Below are 17,303 nucleotides of genomic sequence, written 5' to 3'. Positions count from 1 at the left end.
GGAGTGCGTGTGATCTCAAAGACAGTGACATGGACAAAACATGAATCTGTAAACTCCCGCCAAATTAATCCGCATCCCCAGTTATATATGAGTTGTGGCAAATATTCATATGATTGAAAAAGACACAAAACAGCGTTAAACCACAAGTAACTAGTAACTAGTAATTAAATATTACCCTGCACTAAAGGTTATTCAGCAAACACTGTACAATAAATCATTAACGAATAAACCCCATTAGCTTAAATACATACATTTGACATTGTGTTTCATTATAGGGCAGGGAAAAGCGCTTCCGATTTTAAGATCCCATCAAGACTGAATGTAATGAAAAATATATAATTGTCAGAGACCCCAGTCTCACCGAGCAGTTTGATTAAGCTGCGACCAAAATATAGGCTAATCATAGCAAATTGTTGACGTATGACCTGTTGAATCAATTTTTAAGCATAATTATAGAAATTGATCTTTTAAATTTACTTACACTCATCTCATTAATTAAAAAAATAAAAAATACAAAATAAAACACACAATTACAGGTTTACACAATACTTTATTATGAAATAGTCCAATGGTCAACAGAATTTTAAAATAAACGTAAGACTCCTGTTAGTTACAGTTTGGTCTTAGTAATAATTTTAATCGTTTTAATAATAACTGGTTAAACATTAATAGAAGCAATACCTTAAATATTGCAAACAAGGCATTTTCAGTTGAGAGAATATGAACAGTCGGTGAACCTCTACACTTAACCCCCCTGCCCCCTCCTCCCTGCCCTTCAAAGACGGGTCAAGATTGTCCAAATAGTTTAAAATGCGTCAAATAAAGTCAAAAACCTTCCGGCTTTCGTGAGCTCCAAACCAAAACTGTGGAGAGGGTCGGTCTTTTGTCAGTTTACATCCTGGCGGTAATCCCCATCTTAAAAAACAACATTCAAAAATTGACAAGACATTATGTGCCTCAATCTAGCCTACACACAATCGGATAAATCTCCAGATGTTTACAGTTGTTGATGATGTGTCAAAAACCGACACCCGCGGCGGGGTTTCTCACTCCACGACGGTTATGTTCATTTAGTTAGAGTAATCATAGGCCTGCATTCAAAATTACCCTACTTTTCACTTGAGGAGTGTGAAAACAGCAGAACTCAGTTTTCTGAAGTTTTTTTTTTTTGTGTCCAATAACTTCCAGTCAAAGTTTATTTGGGAACAAAAATTGATCGCGCGAATAATAATAATAATAATAATAATAATAATAATAATAATGTTTTTATTTTGGTATTTCGTTATTATTATTGTAATTTCAGATCTAAATAGATGCATAAATATAAACAAATAAAAAACTCCAATTTATGCGAATATTGCGAGTCCATCTGAATGTATCAAAATTTTTATCAAACTTTATCAAACTTCCTGGAATTGAAGGAACTCAATCTCACAATTTCAAATGCTTTTCATTTTTATTTTGCGGTGTCGTGCAGTACCTGTTGATCTGGTAGCCACATGGAAGTGCCCCCCTCTCTCTCAGCGACACGGAGCGGCATGATGGGCTTCTATCTGTCACTGCGATGCAATTCGCTGCGTTTCCCGGCGCGTTTCAGACGTCCTGTATTGATCTCGCCGGGCAAACCGGGCCAGAGACGAAAATTATATTCGACAGATGCCGCTCATTCGTGAATAACAAGTTCAGTGGACGCAGTATCTTTCGTCATTATCCTGTAAGTTAATATTGAGTAACAATAGCTGTCTAAATATCAAAATCCACTTATGGGGCGATGGATAACCATGACCCGTTCCTCCGACCTTCAGCCGTAATTGCTAACTACACAGAGAAGAGGAAGGGTGGCGAAAAGGGCAGAACTATGTAAAGCACAGGGAATTCAAAACATTTTAACTGTATTGTTGCAAAAGCGAAATACTACCAAAGTAAATGCATTCACAACTTTGCACATTTCCCATGATTTGGAAATACAAAATCATAGCTGACCCGTACCATGCACTGTGCAAATACAAAAAAGGCCGTCTTATGATCACCCGGTTACATGTTGCCGGGTACACAATGTATCTAAAAATTTTACATTTCCCCCTTGACAATGTTCCTTTGAGGAAACAAGCGGGCTGAGACACTTGCATAGTCGTACAAAAACTTTTCCTTTTTTGTTTGCGGGGGTGGGGGCTGTTTCTGCGCAAGAAAGCCAGATTCACCATTCTATGTTATACTGTGCTCAATGAGAAAAGAAAGGAAAATGCAACATCGTGCGCATATTTAAACACAGCCTTTTGGTGTGTCTTTATGCGCTAGCAGAGGTCATAACACATCCGATTTTTCGCAACAAACAGCGCGACACTGGAAAACAACATCAATTTGTTGTTTTCCTCTTTGGCATATGGCTCAGCATATGCGTTATTTTACGCACTTTGTACAGTACGAATGGATCCATGAACTTCCCAATAAAATGTACTGTGACCTGAACCTGAACGTTCAGCAACTTTTATTCAGATGTGTCATAAAAAAAACGACAAAACAGCCACTAATTTCTTTGGATGTAGCAAAATAATAATGAGTGGCAAAATAAATGATGGAAAAAATAGATTAAGACAGATTGTTGTTTATGTTATTATTTGCCATTTTGAAGTTACTAATTTTCCGTGAGCTAAACAGAACAGCACAAGTACATTTTTTCAGACATTCAGTTTGCATGGTTAAGACAGGCCACGTTTTGCGCTTGGTACATTGCGTGCCACGCAAACAGCAAAACAAATGCTACAGACAGAAACATCATAAGAGGTTTCACAAGACTTTGGGTGTTTCATTGACACAGACCTGTTACAAACCCTATATAGATTACATACAATAGTTGACTGCAAAATAAACCTTTAAAGAAAATATTAATTGAATATTAATACTAGAAGCAAACACTGAAAAAATGTCTTGGGTAGGCTACAATCTGATTTTCCAATCACACAACAACACGGTAGTGCAACAAAAACATTGTTTTCAGTTATGGCTCAATAGTATATTGATTCATTTTTATATATGGAAATAATGACAGCGTTGTTGTTTGGTGTAACCTATTTCATCAGCCCCAGGTCAGCAAAAGGTGGCTTAATGAAGTTCGCACTATGAAGTATGATACCACTGACTAGGTCTCAAGGGGATATCATCCTTATCTATTTGTGTTCTACAAAAGTAAAGAAAAACGACAGGGTTTTGAGTTTTCTGTGAAGTGTTGTAAGCGTCAGACTGTATCAGTGAGATTGACACCAATACGACTGGGAAACACGTGAACTCACTGCAGTGAAAGCTGGGAGGTTCAAGTTCAATTGTGCATGACAGAGTGTGCGTTTTTAAACGTCTATTGAAGCCGATGTTTTATCCTAAACTACCCAATTCATAGTCATAGCCTGCAGAAAGACAATTTAACACATTTTCCAATGCTATATATAGCATACATGTTTGTATTGCCAATGTACTGCGTTATACGAACTAAACTGCTATGATACAAAACTTCCTAAATATTCCCATCGATATTTTATCCGCAATTCATTTTATATACAACTTGGGGTAGCAAAATTATCATATGTGCTGGACTTGACTTATCAATTTGAAACTGCACCAATAAGTGTAGTTTATATTTCAACCGAGGAATAGGCCAATGGATTGATGAATGAATGAATGAATGAATGAATGCATATTATTGTTACCGTCAACTTACAGCCAGTTTTGTCAACGTACGCGTGGAGAACTGGTTAAAGAAAGTATACAACTAAATACAAATTTTCTGGTTTCGCATTGTCACCGGGACTTGCGCTCAGGCCGATACATGTAGCATCCTTGTTGTGACTGCATAAGCCTAGCGTGGTGAGCTGATCAACCCCAGTTCAGGATCAGCTGCTCTTAGCAGAGCTGGCCTTGCAGATTCTGAATGTCCGAGGCAATTATTACATCACCTCCTATCTACCCAGATTGGAAGTAAAGCTCCCCAAATCCAGTTTGACAGAGGAACAGCTGAGCACTATCAGCACTGTCCTAAAAACGGAGGCAGTCAGAATACAATTAGCAATAACATCACATTGTCAATAATAATAATAATAATAATAATAATAATAATAATACGTTGTTTTAAAACTATCATAATAACATGCTTAGCTAATGCATCAGCATTCAATCAGATGTATGTCACTTAATGTAGATTTTGGAGTCAAGCGGAGGGTATATTAGGGTGAGCATTAGCATCACCATACGTTGAACAGCACTGCTTTTTGGTTCTTTGATTTATTTGTAAAATATCAGGTACACTTCCCTTCATATGCGATGAGGGATTTGAATAAAATAAAGCGCATTTGGCCCAGGGAATAACTAAGTGCTCGTTTGTAGAACATCATATGTTAAGCTCTAGGGCGTGAGCAATGCGTCCATTATATTAATTCTGCATAAAGCGCTGTATCCAAACACCTGGAAGAGTGATAATCGTCTCGGCTCCTCCTCTAGCGCTGGTAAACTGCTGTTCAGCAGCACGCGCGCGCTAGAGAGAGGAATTAGTCTGTTCACATACTTTTCTCTCACATTGCCTCCTGCATGTTGGGTTGGAAAACAGGAGGGGGTGGGGGGGTGATTGTAGAAGGACACATACCCGATCAAAATCTAATATTCACGCGATTATGAGATTTCAGGTTTTTAAAAAATAAAACAGAAGGAAAACGCAATTCTTACGGTCTGATAGATTTCATGTGCCCTACGGACGAGAGCATTTCGGAACTACAGTAAAAAAAAAAAAAATCTAATAGACTACCAGGCTCCCATACGGTATAATGTCCCACAATGTCCTTCTCGCATTTATGTTGTTATAGCCGTAGTTACACAACTGCAACAGATTCCTTGAAAACCATTAACCTGACTGGCATAGAAACTAAATTTTCAATGACTGCACAATATAGGAAACCTTAAGCATTGGTTGTCAAATTATGGTATAACCTGTCACATGATGAAAACCTACGAACAATTTGGGTACTGCTGCAACAATTACTTAATAATGCTGCTGCTATAGCAACAATTACTACTAGTAATCCTAGACTTTTCTGACTGCTTCAGCTGCTCCTACTACTGCTGCTGCTGCTACTACATCTAATAATAATTATAATAGTAGTAGTAGTAGTAGTAGTAGTAGTAATAATAATAATAATAATAATAATAATAATAATAATAATAATAATAAAAACAACAACAATAAAAAATAATATTATTTTTCTAAGTAACTTTATGTTATGTGTCCCGGTTTACTGATATTGCATATGTTAATGTGATTACAAGTTGATGGCAAAATTTTGATAGTCTAGATTCAGACCAACACGTATGCATGCATGTGATTATCAGAGCCTATTCTGCAACAATGAGTGGACAATTCAATCAAGCTGCTTTGCTGTTGGTTCGGACGCTTTTTTCGTAATTTCCACAAGTGCCAGTTAACCTCTGCAAACCTCTGCTAGACTAATGATAATATGCAACTCTGGAAAAATGTAACACATGCTTAAAATACTACAAAAAACATGACCAACCGCAAAGCAGAAAGATAGAATTTCTCCCTTAGTTTTGAATTCATATACATTTTCTGACACGCTACATACATTTTAATCGCTTTAAATATATTTTCTGCGTTCGTTCTAGAAAAATAAACACCACACAATTATATGTATTTAAACAAGCATGCTTCTTAGGCCTACATTCATTAAAAAACTCACACTGGATGTCGTCCTCCCACCAAAAAAGAGGAAGTACTACAATATGCATTATACGTGAAAATATAAAATCATCTATCAGCTGCTAAAACTTTTTTCGATGGGCAGACATGTCACCAATGCTGATCTGTTGTGGCCCTCATTCCTATTTAGGCTATAGTAAGAGTTCTGATGCATGAACTGAGGTAGGTGCTACAAACAACTCAAGTGCAGTCACTTGTGTATTTTATATCAAATAGCCCTGTCAAAATATCAATACACAATATGTATTGCCTACATATTGCATTTATTTGAATAGTTCGGCCGCGTTTCAGTTTGTATCAGGAACCCATGTCATTCGGCGCGCACATAGAGGTGACAGGCATTTATTGTGCGGTGAAGAAGGGGTCGCAAGCCGGACCTCGAATCTAAGTTTTAACAGACAAGCAAAACTAGTCAAGTTCATCTGCATAACGGTGCACTATTTTACTAGTCAGTACTAGTAAGATTCCTGTTTACTATGAGTGATAACCCATGGGGCTAAAACCTTTCGGTTGGCTGAGTCCTCGTCAGGGCCGTGGAATTGAATGCTTGGGACTACAGAGGCGCCACCGGCACATACAGCATACCTTATGGAAACACTGATTGTATGATCAAATTATAGAATTGCATATAGTCATCCCTTTCTATTCTTGAAACCTTTCACACCAATCCAAAAAAATACAAATAAAAAAAAAAATACCGAGAGTGTAATTCCCATGCGTGTGTTTACTTTCTTTTTTTATTACAGCAAGAATGGCTAATATACACCAACAGGAATAGCCTATTAACCTATATAGGTCCAGAAGATTCACACATTTTCATTTCACAAATTGCTGCTTGAAGGGAAAAACAAATCAATGCATGAAGAACCAGGAAACTAATGAATAGACGGATTTAAATTTAAAAATAAAAATAAAATAAAATACTAATACTACTAAATAAAATAAATACTAATACTACTAAATAAAATAAAATACTATTTTTCCAAATAAGTTAGGCTAAGAATGGCTATGACTGATTTTGAAGTGGTCGCTGGGGAGCAAGGTGGGAAAGCTGAACGTTTGGAAAATCCAAACAATACTGCATTATCTAGATTGATTAGCAACGGTGTTGATGTTGCTAAAATCCCACATGGACCCAAATGAAAAGCAACTCTGGGAACCGCATATACAGAGGCGCTTAAGAGAACTTTTTTATGAAGGAGACAGAGATGTCAAGCCCAACTGACCAAGTAGGCTAATACACGATAGCACCCTATGATATTATACTGTGTAAAATGTCTTTCAGTAACCTCCTCCACCCCTCTCAAACCCCCCCCCCCCCCATATACACACACATTCCTTCCCCCCAGTGTTCTTTCATTGAATCAAAATGACGCAGAGGCCCAAACCCCCCCCCCCCCCCCCCCCCCTCCGCCTCCTCCTCCTCATTCTCCTTCTTCTCCTCCTCTTCATCCCTCCCCCTTACCGAATCATGTGCCGGGGAGTTTCGCATTTCAGCTCAGCACCCGTGCTCCTCCGAGATACCGGAAGAAAGAGGGCCTGCAGTTTCAGTCGCCTGGTTCCATTCATTGGAGAAGCTTCCAATGGCTTCATTAGAAGTAACGAGTTGACATAAGGTAAATCTAACATCGAGGCGCCATTCTCTCAGTCTGCGGAGCGCCCTCATTAACTGTCGCTAACAAGCCGTGCAAATACACTGATTGGACAGCTTTCGTATAACTCCGCGGACGTAGCAGGATGCCCACTTAATGAGACCACACAAAAATGAGGAAAAAGGTTCGGGAAATTAAAAACTAATCTTAAATGAGCTTTTGAGTTTGCTGAAGGAGTTAAGCTTTGTTTAAATTACGCTTTGCAGAGGAAACGTAACGTAAAGCGCTATCAGCGATATCCACAGAGTATAGGCTATTGGTAATTAGCATAGATACTGCTAATGACAACAATAATAAACTTAAGACACGGATGTTTTATACTCTTTGGAATAAAAGCAGATTGTTTACTTTCTCGCCAGGTGATATGCCATCTACTATGCAAAACATGTAGATTACCGACGCTACATTTAAACGTATTATATTATTATTGTTGCTACATACATACATACACGCATTGGCTACATGGGCTACATAATCCGTGAATTAATGCATATAAGACGTGCGTGCTACTTACTGATTGCTTATATCCCTGTAAATGTCCAGCGCTCATAACAGATTTATAACAACTCCTGATGCAGCCTATTGCGCTGCGATTTTCGCACTTGCTTTAAAAACACCCGCGGGGGGAAAACAACGGCTATTGTCGCACTGTTCACGACTGTTATCGAGAAATAAAATGACATTTTAACTGCCTAAAAAGCACAGGTCAGACAAACTAGGTTTGTACTCGAGCTCGAACCGCCGAAGCTTTATGAACGTAAAGGGAAGCATTTGCGCCCCGTCCCGACGGTACCACAAAGCTACACGCAGCAATAGGCTATTCGAGTAGGCGGACATAGAGAAGGAACAGCGACAGAAGCTCCCAATGAAAACTGTGGTCAACGCGAGAGGAATTTAAGACTGGCCTTTCAGTACAGAAATAACACAGAGATGGTAATTTTGATACTTTTTGATACTCGAGGGTTGACCTGGCTTGTTTTATTTAACGATAGGCTAGCGATACGTTCACTCAAGTCAAACGTTAATAACAACGAATACTCTACTCTGGTTGACCGTGAATAAATAAAGCGGGGTTTAAAAAATATTACGTTTATTTAAAACAAATATTTGAAGCTGTAAATATCCTTATTGTTTATACATATTTTCTTTTTTATCTTGGTAAACACTACCAGAAACTTATTGTACCTGCTAAGCGACGTGGGAGTTCAGCGCTTGCCTATAATAAACTTACAGGATCCGGAAAGGATTTCCACTTCAGAACGTTGCAACGGACTTCTGTACGTCGAAATCTTGGCTCGGACTGTTCCTCTACCGAGACACGAAGTGTCCAGCGCCGTCAATCCGTTGTCAGAACATTGAAGAAAGAAGAAAGATCGTGAAGGGTTGATTTTGTTTCACAGTAGCCTATGCATGCTTTCCGGGCACGAACGTGGTACAAACGATTAGTTTGTCTTTGATCAGATTATTAAATGAATTCCCTTAGGAAACTGTTTAGTTACTCGCTAACTCAACATGGCACATTCAAAACCCATTTAGCCTATAGTTCTCTCCACGAAGATTAAATGACAGTAATCATTTTCTGGAATCAACAAAAACCTGGCAATTCAAATGCAAATTCTAAATAACCTAAATCACAGAAAACCTCAAAGTAGACTAGGTATTTTTATAACTCCAAATGTCCGAATTAATTTAAGCATATTCTTTTATTTCCGATACAATTGCTCCACTTCAAATCTGCGCACAAATATGACGTTTAATGGCAGAATATTGTTGACCCAGCAGGCTGCAGTTTATCGTGCTTAAAAGTTTATCAGATCATAGTGATCACTGTGGAATCTGAGGGTCAATAGAAAGCAAAGTAAAATATACCCTTTCCCTACCTTTCCCCTCGGTCTCTGTCTTTCTTTAGCTCTCTCGCTCTCTCCCCCCCTCTCTCTCTCACGGTGACGCAACACTTTTGTTTATTTTTTCCTTTACAGATGTGCACAAATTGGCGTCTAAAATGGGTAAATTAAGATTCTGAGGCCGTGTGTATTGTAAAATAAATCAATAATAACAAGAGGGGCCAAGGTTAACTTATAATTCGTGTAGCAGTTTAACGTTACTGATCTCTTCTGCCCATTTTGTAAGAACAGGCGAGTAAATAAACAAAGATCGACCTAGTGGTTTGCTTGCATTGAGTAGCACGTCTCCCGCTGGTCATCGTTAAGAGAAGAGCATTATAAGCTCGGGGATAAACAGACAATTAGACCAGGTGAATAAACTTGTTTAGGGGTGTTAATTACATGCTTAACGCAAACAAAAGCTATGTAAAAGAATGTTATTTACTACAGGATTTGCACACCAATCCAGAGTTTACATTTCACCACACAATTACGAGTTCAAATTATTTCCGAATATGTGTTTGAGGACTGCTTCCAACTAGAACTCCGTTTTTTAAATGAATTGGTTCGGCGAGTGAGTCGGCCAATATAATGACAATGCAAAACAGAAAAAATAAACGTGTAACATTTAGGATATTTCTCTGTGTGGTCCGAGCTCTTAAAGTTGAGGCTTTTGGACAGGAGTATGGCCAGGATCGAAATGCCGCGGGTTATTTCCAGTCCAAGAAGCTTTCCAACTGGACCGAATCAAGTGCCACTTGGAATTACCTCACCGGAGTTTCTTATGACAGGAGAGCAAACAGGTTTGATCCCAAAGACACAACCTGCCCCAATGAACAACACCCCCCCCCCCCTCCTCCGCCCCCAACATACATACATCCATATTTCTATCCGAGATACACATGTATAAATACACGATAATAGCGACTAATGGAAAACAATTTACACAAATCAATGTTGTTAGCCATTGTGGGTGTAATAAAATGAAAACACCCCAAAACCAGCCGCAAGCTTGTTGCACCCGCTATCTGAGTGGAGTGAGTCTGAGGAAAATGCTGTGGAATGTAAAAAATCTTTTTAAAAGTTTTGTGTAAATTCCTCAATGATTTTGTCGAAAGGAGGCTTAGTATAATTATTTCAGCTTTATTGAGGGCAGATTAACCGAAGTCTCGATGCTGCGTTTCACTACGCCTTATACATGCCCCTACAATGTCTGTATTGTTCGCTACTGTGTGTGTGTGTCTGTGTGTGTGTGTGTCTGTGTGTGTGCGTGCGTGCGTGCGTGTGTGTGTGAACTCGTACCTTTTAGAACCGAGCTAGCTAAACATACACTGCCAAGGCAGTCCCGACTAGGCTACTTTATTGAATACATTTCTCAGTAAATGTATTCAATACACAGTAAGAGCAACAGAGGTCAAGAAAATGTCATGATAGAACAGACTTAACATTTAAGGTCACTTTATTATTGTTGGATTAAAGTTTATTTATATGAACTGTTTAATAATAGCGTATGCGCACACGACCACACCACATTCCTTATGCATTTAGTGAAATTTGCATATATAGTAATAATACTGTAGGCTATGCGTGTATTAATGCCGATATGTTGTGTGGTTGGTTGGGATTAATTATCACCACTGAAAGCATCAATATTCATTGTACAATAACTCTGTTTGGAAACATGCGCTGGGCAAAAGGCCAGAGACTGCAACAGCCGCGTCTGGCGCTGGAGTGTGCAACGCCGCTCTTGGAAGCAGTAGGTACATTGGCGCGAGTCAGCTTTAATGTTACAGGACTGGTCCGTGCAGCCTATAGCCCAAGTAGCTATGTCATGTTACTGCAATATTGACATAGCCCGTTCAAGCTTTCTTTCCCTTCAGGCGTGCATTGCTAATTAAGAATACGTGGTCTGTGAAAATTAACGGTATTCGTTTTTCAAGGAAAGATGCGTTTTTGCTGTTCTGTTGTCCTCCTTGATGAGCATGATCCCTGTCTGGACGGGATCTAATGAGCTCAGCTTCCATTCCTTTTCCCGAATTAAAAGTGTTCAGATGGGGCGAATGAGGCGAAACTATGGGCAAATCGTGTGTGAATTGACTCGGTTAGAAACCCCTTTATTCAAATGTGTATTCCCGTATTCCTGCCTGGCCCATTTGGCACCCCCACAACCCCTCCCCCTCCTATTCCTCTTCCCTACATATCTTCCTTGCCTTAACGAGCCTCGTTAAGATCGTAATAATATTCCACCCTCTAATTGCTCATTCCATTCAACAAATAGGCAAGCATTGGCTTTTACTTCATGCGAGCCGGTGTAGAGGGAGGGTAGTGTTGAGATCGGAGTTTCTGATAACCCCCCGTGCGTGCAGCAGAAGTGGTGAAAGCCTCTACGTACTGGCTAATGATTGGCACGCTTGACAGTGATTGGCAGGGCTGCCATGACAACCTTACAACGACACCAAGAAGACCAATAGAAAAGCGAAACAAAATGTTTCAATGCTACACTCACGGTGGATTTAGGGGAGATATTATGAGGCTGGTGTCATTAGGCGATAGCTATTGAATCATTCAATCTTTACTCGTCGTTCCTTTTCCTTGATAATTTTCTTTCTCTCTCAGGTCATTCCATGGTTTTCAGATCCCCTTTAGAGCTTTATCCCTCCCATTTCTTCCTGCCAAACTTCGCTGATCGCCCTTTGCTCTTGGCGAGCAGCGCTCCCACCACCAGGTCTCCCGAAGACTTGTCAATGTTTCAGCTACCTACCCTCAACTTCTCTCCGGAGCAAGTGGCGAGCGTCTGCGAGACGCTGGAAGAAACCGGAGATATCGAACGACTGGGACGGTTCCTATGGTCTCTGCCGGTGGCACCTGGCGCATGCGAAGCAATCAACAAGCATGAGTCCATTCTGCGAGCTCGCGCTGTGGTCGCCTTCCACACGGGGAATTTCCGAGACCTGTATCACATCTTGGAGAATCACAAGTTTACGAAGGACTCCCACGGCAAACTGCAGGCCATGTGGCTAGAAGCGCACTATCAGGAGGCCGAGAAACTGCGCGGTCGCCCACTAGGACCGGTTGATAAGTACAGGGTGCGGAAGAAGTTTCCCCTGCCTAGAACCATCTGGGACGGCGAGCAGAAGACTCACTGTTTCAAAGAGCGGACACGCAGCCTCTTAAGGGAGTGGTACCTCCAGGACCCCTACCCGAATCCAAGCAAGAAAAGGGAACTGGCTCAAGCCACTGGACTCACTCCTACGCAAGTGGGGAATTGGTTTAAAAATCGGAGGCAAAGAGACAGAGCCGCGGCAGCTAAAAACAGGTCAGTTGGCTTTTGTCACATTGTTGATTTAACAATATACTACACGAAAACTGTATGAACGAAAATGCATTCATTACTTCTATCGAAAATGAAACAATGATTTGTATAAGAAAATCACAGTATTTACAAGCAAACGGTGGTGTTATGGTGGCGATGGTTGGGGGTTGGGGGATATTTTAATTTTGAATGTAAACAAACTGTTCTGCGAAACATACTGCAAGCTTTATTATGCTAGGCTACCGGAAAACCAGAAATTCAAAAGGCTTAGAAGTTATACATAAATGCGTTCTCAGTTTTAATTCAAATGAACGTATATTTAGCTATTCGCTGAATGTAAAATCATAAACGAAATGAAAACGCGCTGTACAGCAATACAATGCTGCAATGCTGTGAAATGAAAATACATTTAAACGAACTTGGTTCAGTGTAAAACAAAACAAACAAACAAAACAAAAGCGATAGCCTAAAGTCGGATTAATATTTGAATGCTGATGTGGACATGGATGACATAAAAACATTCTGTAATAATGAACTACACTGAACTATGTAACATTTCAGTGCTCTTGAATTGCAAAAGGAGTTGTGTGCGTGGCTGCACACGCAGTATCTTAAATAAAAAAATCTTATATATGACATTCCTCTTTTAAACCTTATCTCTACCAGTAAAAATGTTTGTCAGAAAACACCAAAACAAACGGCCTTAGCGACGCATATAAACACAAAATCCGTCCTTATGGTGAAAATCCAATAAACAGTTCTCAGTTAAGGTAGTACTTCTGCAAAGGGGCTTCTTTTGTAAACAGATGAAGCACATCTGAAATTATTAGTCTATTTCAATTATATATATATATATATATATATATATATTTATATATATATATATACGCACACACATATGTGTGTGTTTGTGTATGTATGCATGTATATATGCGTGTGTGTGTCTGTTGTGTGTGTAAAAATAACAATAATAACAATAATAATTATTATTATTTATTTTCGATGTGCTTATGTTTTGCAAGCTAGCATTGTTATCTTTTTACTTTTGTCAGTTTGCATATTTGATATGGGGATTCTAATAATTTATAATAATTTTCAATGGCTACACACAGACATTGAGAAATTTGTCAGTTTCTCTTGGGTTTAGTAATACACTCCCACATTTTACTAAAATCATTCCCCACTCGTTACAATACATTTTTATTTATATTCGGAATCAAGCATTAGCTGTATTCATGTTTACATGTGCTCATAATACTATACATTTTTATAAACCAAAATTATTTTTAAACTAAGTTGAGCCAATGGTCACATTGTGTGTCCAGCCGTAAAGCACATTCCCCAGTAATGTATAATAAATGAGAGTATCGCAAACAAACTATACACTGGAAATCCATAGCATTGAGGCAATTTTCAAAAGTATATGAAAAATACGAGATCATTTGGACAGTTAACGTTCACATATTATAGAGGTAAACGCAAAGGATTTGACTCGCGCAACATTTAATTTGCTATTATAGCAACAGAAGCTGTAACTTCAAAACATAACTGCGCCAAGTTTTGAACTTGGAAAGGGGCAATAAAGTATTAATAGATGTAAACCTAGTTACGTAAAGCAAATAGCCTAATGATGAGAAGAAAAAAAAAAAAACACTGGCCATGTTGTTTTCATTTTTGAAATTAAATGCAAGCAAAATAAATGTCTACAAATATTAAAATACACTTATGTTAAATACAGTAGTTTTGTGACTTATAATTTTTTATGCATTTATATTTTATTTTGAATAGTAGTTGCATCTTTTCTCAGAGTACAAGTATATTTGTTCGGACTAAGCACTGTGAATGAAGGGTTCAGCGCGTGCATGCATGGGTGCGTGCATTATGAGAAGCAAAGGGGTAGAGGCAAAAAGATAGGCAGAGATCTGTATTAATTGCGGTGTTATTTCTTGCTGTTGTTTCCCACCAGGCTTCAGCACCAAGCAATAGGACAGAATGGCATGCGATCTCTGTCAGAATCCGGGTGTACCCCGCACAGCTCGGCCGAATCGCCATCAACCGCGGCCAGTCCGACTACCAGCGTTTCAAGTATGACAGAGCGAGTCGAAACCGGCACGTCCATTCTCTCAGTGACATCGAGTGACTCAGAATGCGATGTATGATACAAAAAAGACAAGTATTTACAGGGAATATGGACCTGAAAAAGACTATGAAATATTGGGGAAGTAAAAAAAAGGACCAATTGGTATAATTATTAAAAAGAGAGATAAAAGCACGTCTTTTTCAAGCGCTTTCAGCGGACCCACGCCTTCCCCTGCCCCCTCACTACTTGCATGATATTTTTTTTTGTATCTGGGGAAAAATAATACTCTAAGTTCAATATTTTTTACAAGGATCGCGGAGAAGAGGGAATTACCAGAACCTGCTCTTTATCGCCTTTTTGATCTCTGTTTTAGTCCAAGTGATGATGACGCTCAGCCAAGATGCAATCCTGTTTTATTTTATGTCCATCAGACAATCATTTGAGTCGTAAGCACCTTTTTACTACACTTCTGTCACTGCCTGTGTGGGGTACTGGTCAAATGTGGAGCCGAATAGTTATGACTGTAACAGATTTTATTTTTATTTCGAGATTTTATATTGAATTATGTATATCTTAAATAATGCGATCATTCTCCCAGTCTGTAATATATGTGTAGAGATATGCTTGTATATAATACTGCTGTCTTTCTCCATTCCCTTTTCTATCCTTGTTCACTTTTCTTGACTTGGTGTTCCTACATAAAATATTTGTCAAAACGTAAGACAAAGTGCTCTAGGTTTTTTGTTTGTTTGTTTTTCTACTTTAAATGGGATAATGATTCTAGACAAACAAGTGTTATCGGTCAATTTTATGCAAAAGCGATTTAATATAAAATTTGGAGTATTCTTCATCAACATGTTCAGTCATTTTCCGTGCTCGCTTAAGGCGCTTATATTATTCAATGTTTCTTTACTTGCGTGTTTATGTTTATGTATAAATTTCTAAATCAAATACAGTATTCCATTTTCTTATACATTTATTGTATTATGTCTTTATTCTATTTTTGCTGTCGGCCTTGGAAAAATTCAGTGTCAAGCATATTGTGACAGCTTTCGGGATTGTCAATGGTGTTCATGGGGACACAGTCATACCGGTGCGCAAGCAATATATTTCCGTTTCAAATGTGGTGTGAACCACTGTCTCAAATCCCCTCCGTGTGCCCTGTACCATATCAGTAGATGTTATGTTGGTGCTTTTCTTTCTTACGGATGTATGCAGATATAACATAATCGAACACGTTAAACGTCAGTGTAGTGCTTAGACGAGACCCTTGTTTCGCCTTTTGTTTATGGTTGCCAGTGAATACAGAAATTAAGTAAACGCGCCATTAAATGGACTAATCATCGCGGACTCCGCCCCTGGCCCAATCTTCCATTGTAGAAGAGTGAAAGAGCCTTTCTTTTTAGAGCGAGCGGTGTTCCAGCCATCTCCTCGTGAGAGAGAAAAAATCCCCTTCCGTTTTACAGAACTCAGCTTTAATCAGTACGTCAACGTTAAAGTCCACGATTAAAAAAGGTTCATAAAACTTATTAATACGCCTCATGTTGATTATTTTATTTCAACTTTTTGAAACCGTAATACTTTTTCATGGTGGCCTTAATTGGGGGCACAACTGATTTGTCGTTGCACGCTGCAGCTGTTAAAATGTCTCTTTTGAATGGGCAAGAAAAGTAGGCCAGAGTGCACCCTCTCACCACTTTGATGGCCATAATGTCTGAAAATACACTGGAAAATATGCAACTAAATCTAAAAGCGCAATGACAGCACCGGTGTACTGATAGGAAGAAAACAATAGAGATAGTAATGCGGTCTGTTTTATGAGTGGACTACATGATATTAACAATTGACAAATACATGTGGACACTTTAGCGTAGCCCCGTACAAACAGTCTAAACATAGTTTTGCTCTGTATAAATATATTTTGACTGCTACTTAATGCATCAATTGCGTAACCTAAAAAATAAGACAAAATAACACGTGTGGGTGTGGTGTGGGTGAAGAAAAATAATTGTGTTATTATACAATCAACTATTCCGTATCACCACTTTATATTACCCAGTATATGGGAAAATTAATCACTCCCATGTTCAGAAACGACCCTTCCTCGAGAATTCGCATTTCTTTTCCCCCCTCATTTGTTCCAGTTGGTAAATCCGTTATTTTTTTCTCAAATGTTGAAATACGCCAGTAAAAGCAAGCAATAATTACATACAAATTACCGAAAGTTACAATTGTTTTAAAATATTAATTAAAACAGTATAACCTGAAATCAGAGCTCAAATTATATTTTGCATTACTGAATATATTGCGACTATTACTCACCAAATGGCGAAATTAAAAACCTAGTCCTGCAACTAAGCTTAGGCGATGGTTTAGAAATAATGTTATGCCACTTCTACATAAATTTGCTTTACATATTAAAATATGGTTTAATTTAATCCCAAATGCATTGCTATCACGATCAAACTGGAGTTGTATCACAGCGCATGCGCATTACAACCACCTAACTTTTTCCCTATATTTTCACAGCAGCTCTTGGCTTCTACGTTAAAATTGTATTGGTAATGTATTTATACAAAGTTTTCTACAACACTTCCGTGTTAGAAATATGTTGCATGCT

At 38.7% G+C, this 17,303-nt stretch overlaps 1 protein-coding gene and 1 long non-coding RNA gene across 2 annotated transcripts; both read left to right on the top strand.

Annotated features, from left to right (window-relative positions):
* The first annotated feature begins 8,236 nt into the window (after nt 1-8,236).
* LOC118218269 lies at nt 8,237-8,890 on the top strand. Its single transcript, XR_004763395.1, has 2 exons — nt 8,237-8,340; nt 8,641-8,890. It is a non-coding gene; the product is annotated as an uncharacterized LOC118218269 (long non-coding RNA).
* A 2,371-nt stretch (nt 8,891-11,261) lies between these two features.
* On the top strand, nt 11,262-15,656 carry six3a (SIX homeobox 3a). The gene is made up of 2 exons (XM_035400819.1): nt 11,262-12,606; nt 14,570-15,656. Exons 1-2 carry the CDS (start codon nt 11,915-11,917, stop codon nt 14,760-14,762), a joined length of 885 nt encoding a protein of 294 aa, XP_035256710.1. The 5' UTR covers nt 11,262-11,914; the 3' UTR covers nt 14,763-15,656.
* Nucleotides 15,657-17,303: the final 1,647 nt, after the last annotated feature.

The sequence above is a fragment of the Anguilla anguilla genome, chromosome 18 (genome assembly GCF_013347855.1).
Source record: "Anguilla anguilla isolate fAngAng1 chromosome 18, fAngAng1.pri, whole genome shotgun sequence".
In the NCBI taxonomy this organism is placed as follows: domain Eukaryota; kingdom Metazoa; phylum Chordata; class Actinopteri; order Anguilliformes; family Anguillidae; genus Anguilla; species Anguilla anguilla.
The sequence above is the reverse complement of the archived record's forward strand: the minus strand, read 5'-3'. Positions and strand labels throughout refer to the sequence as shown.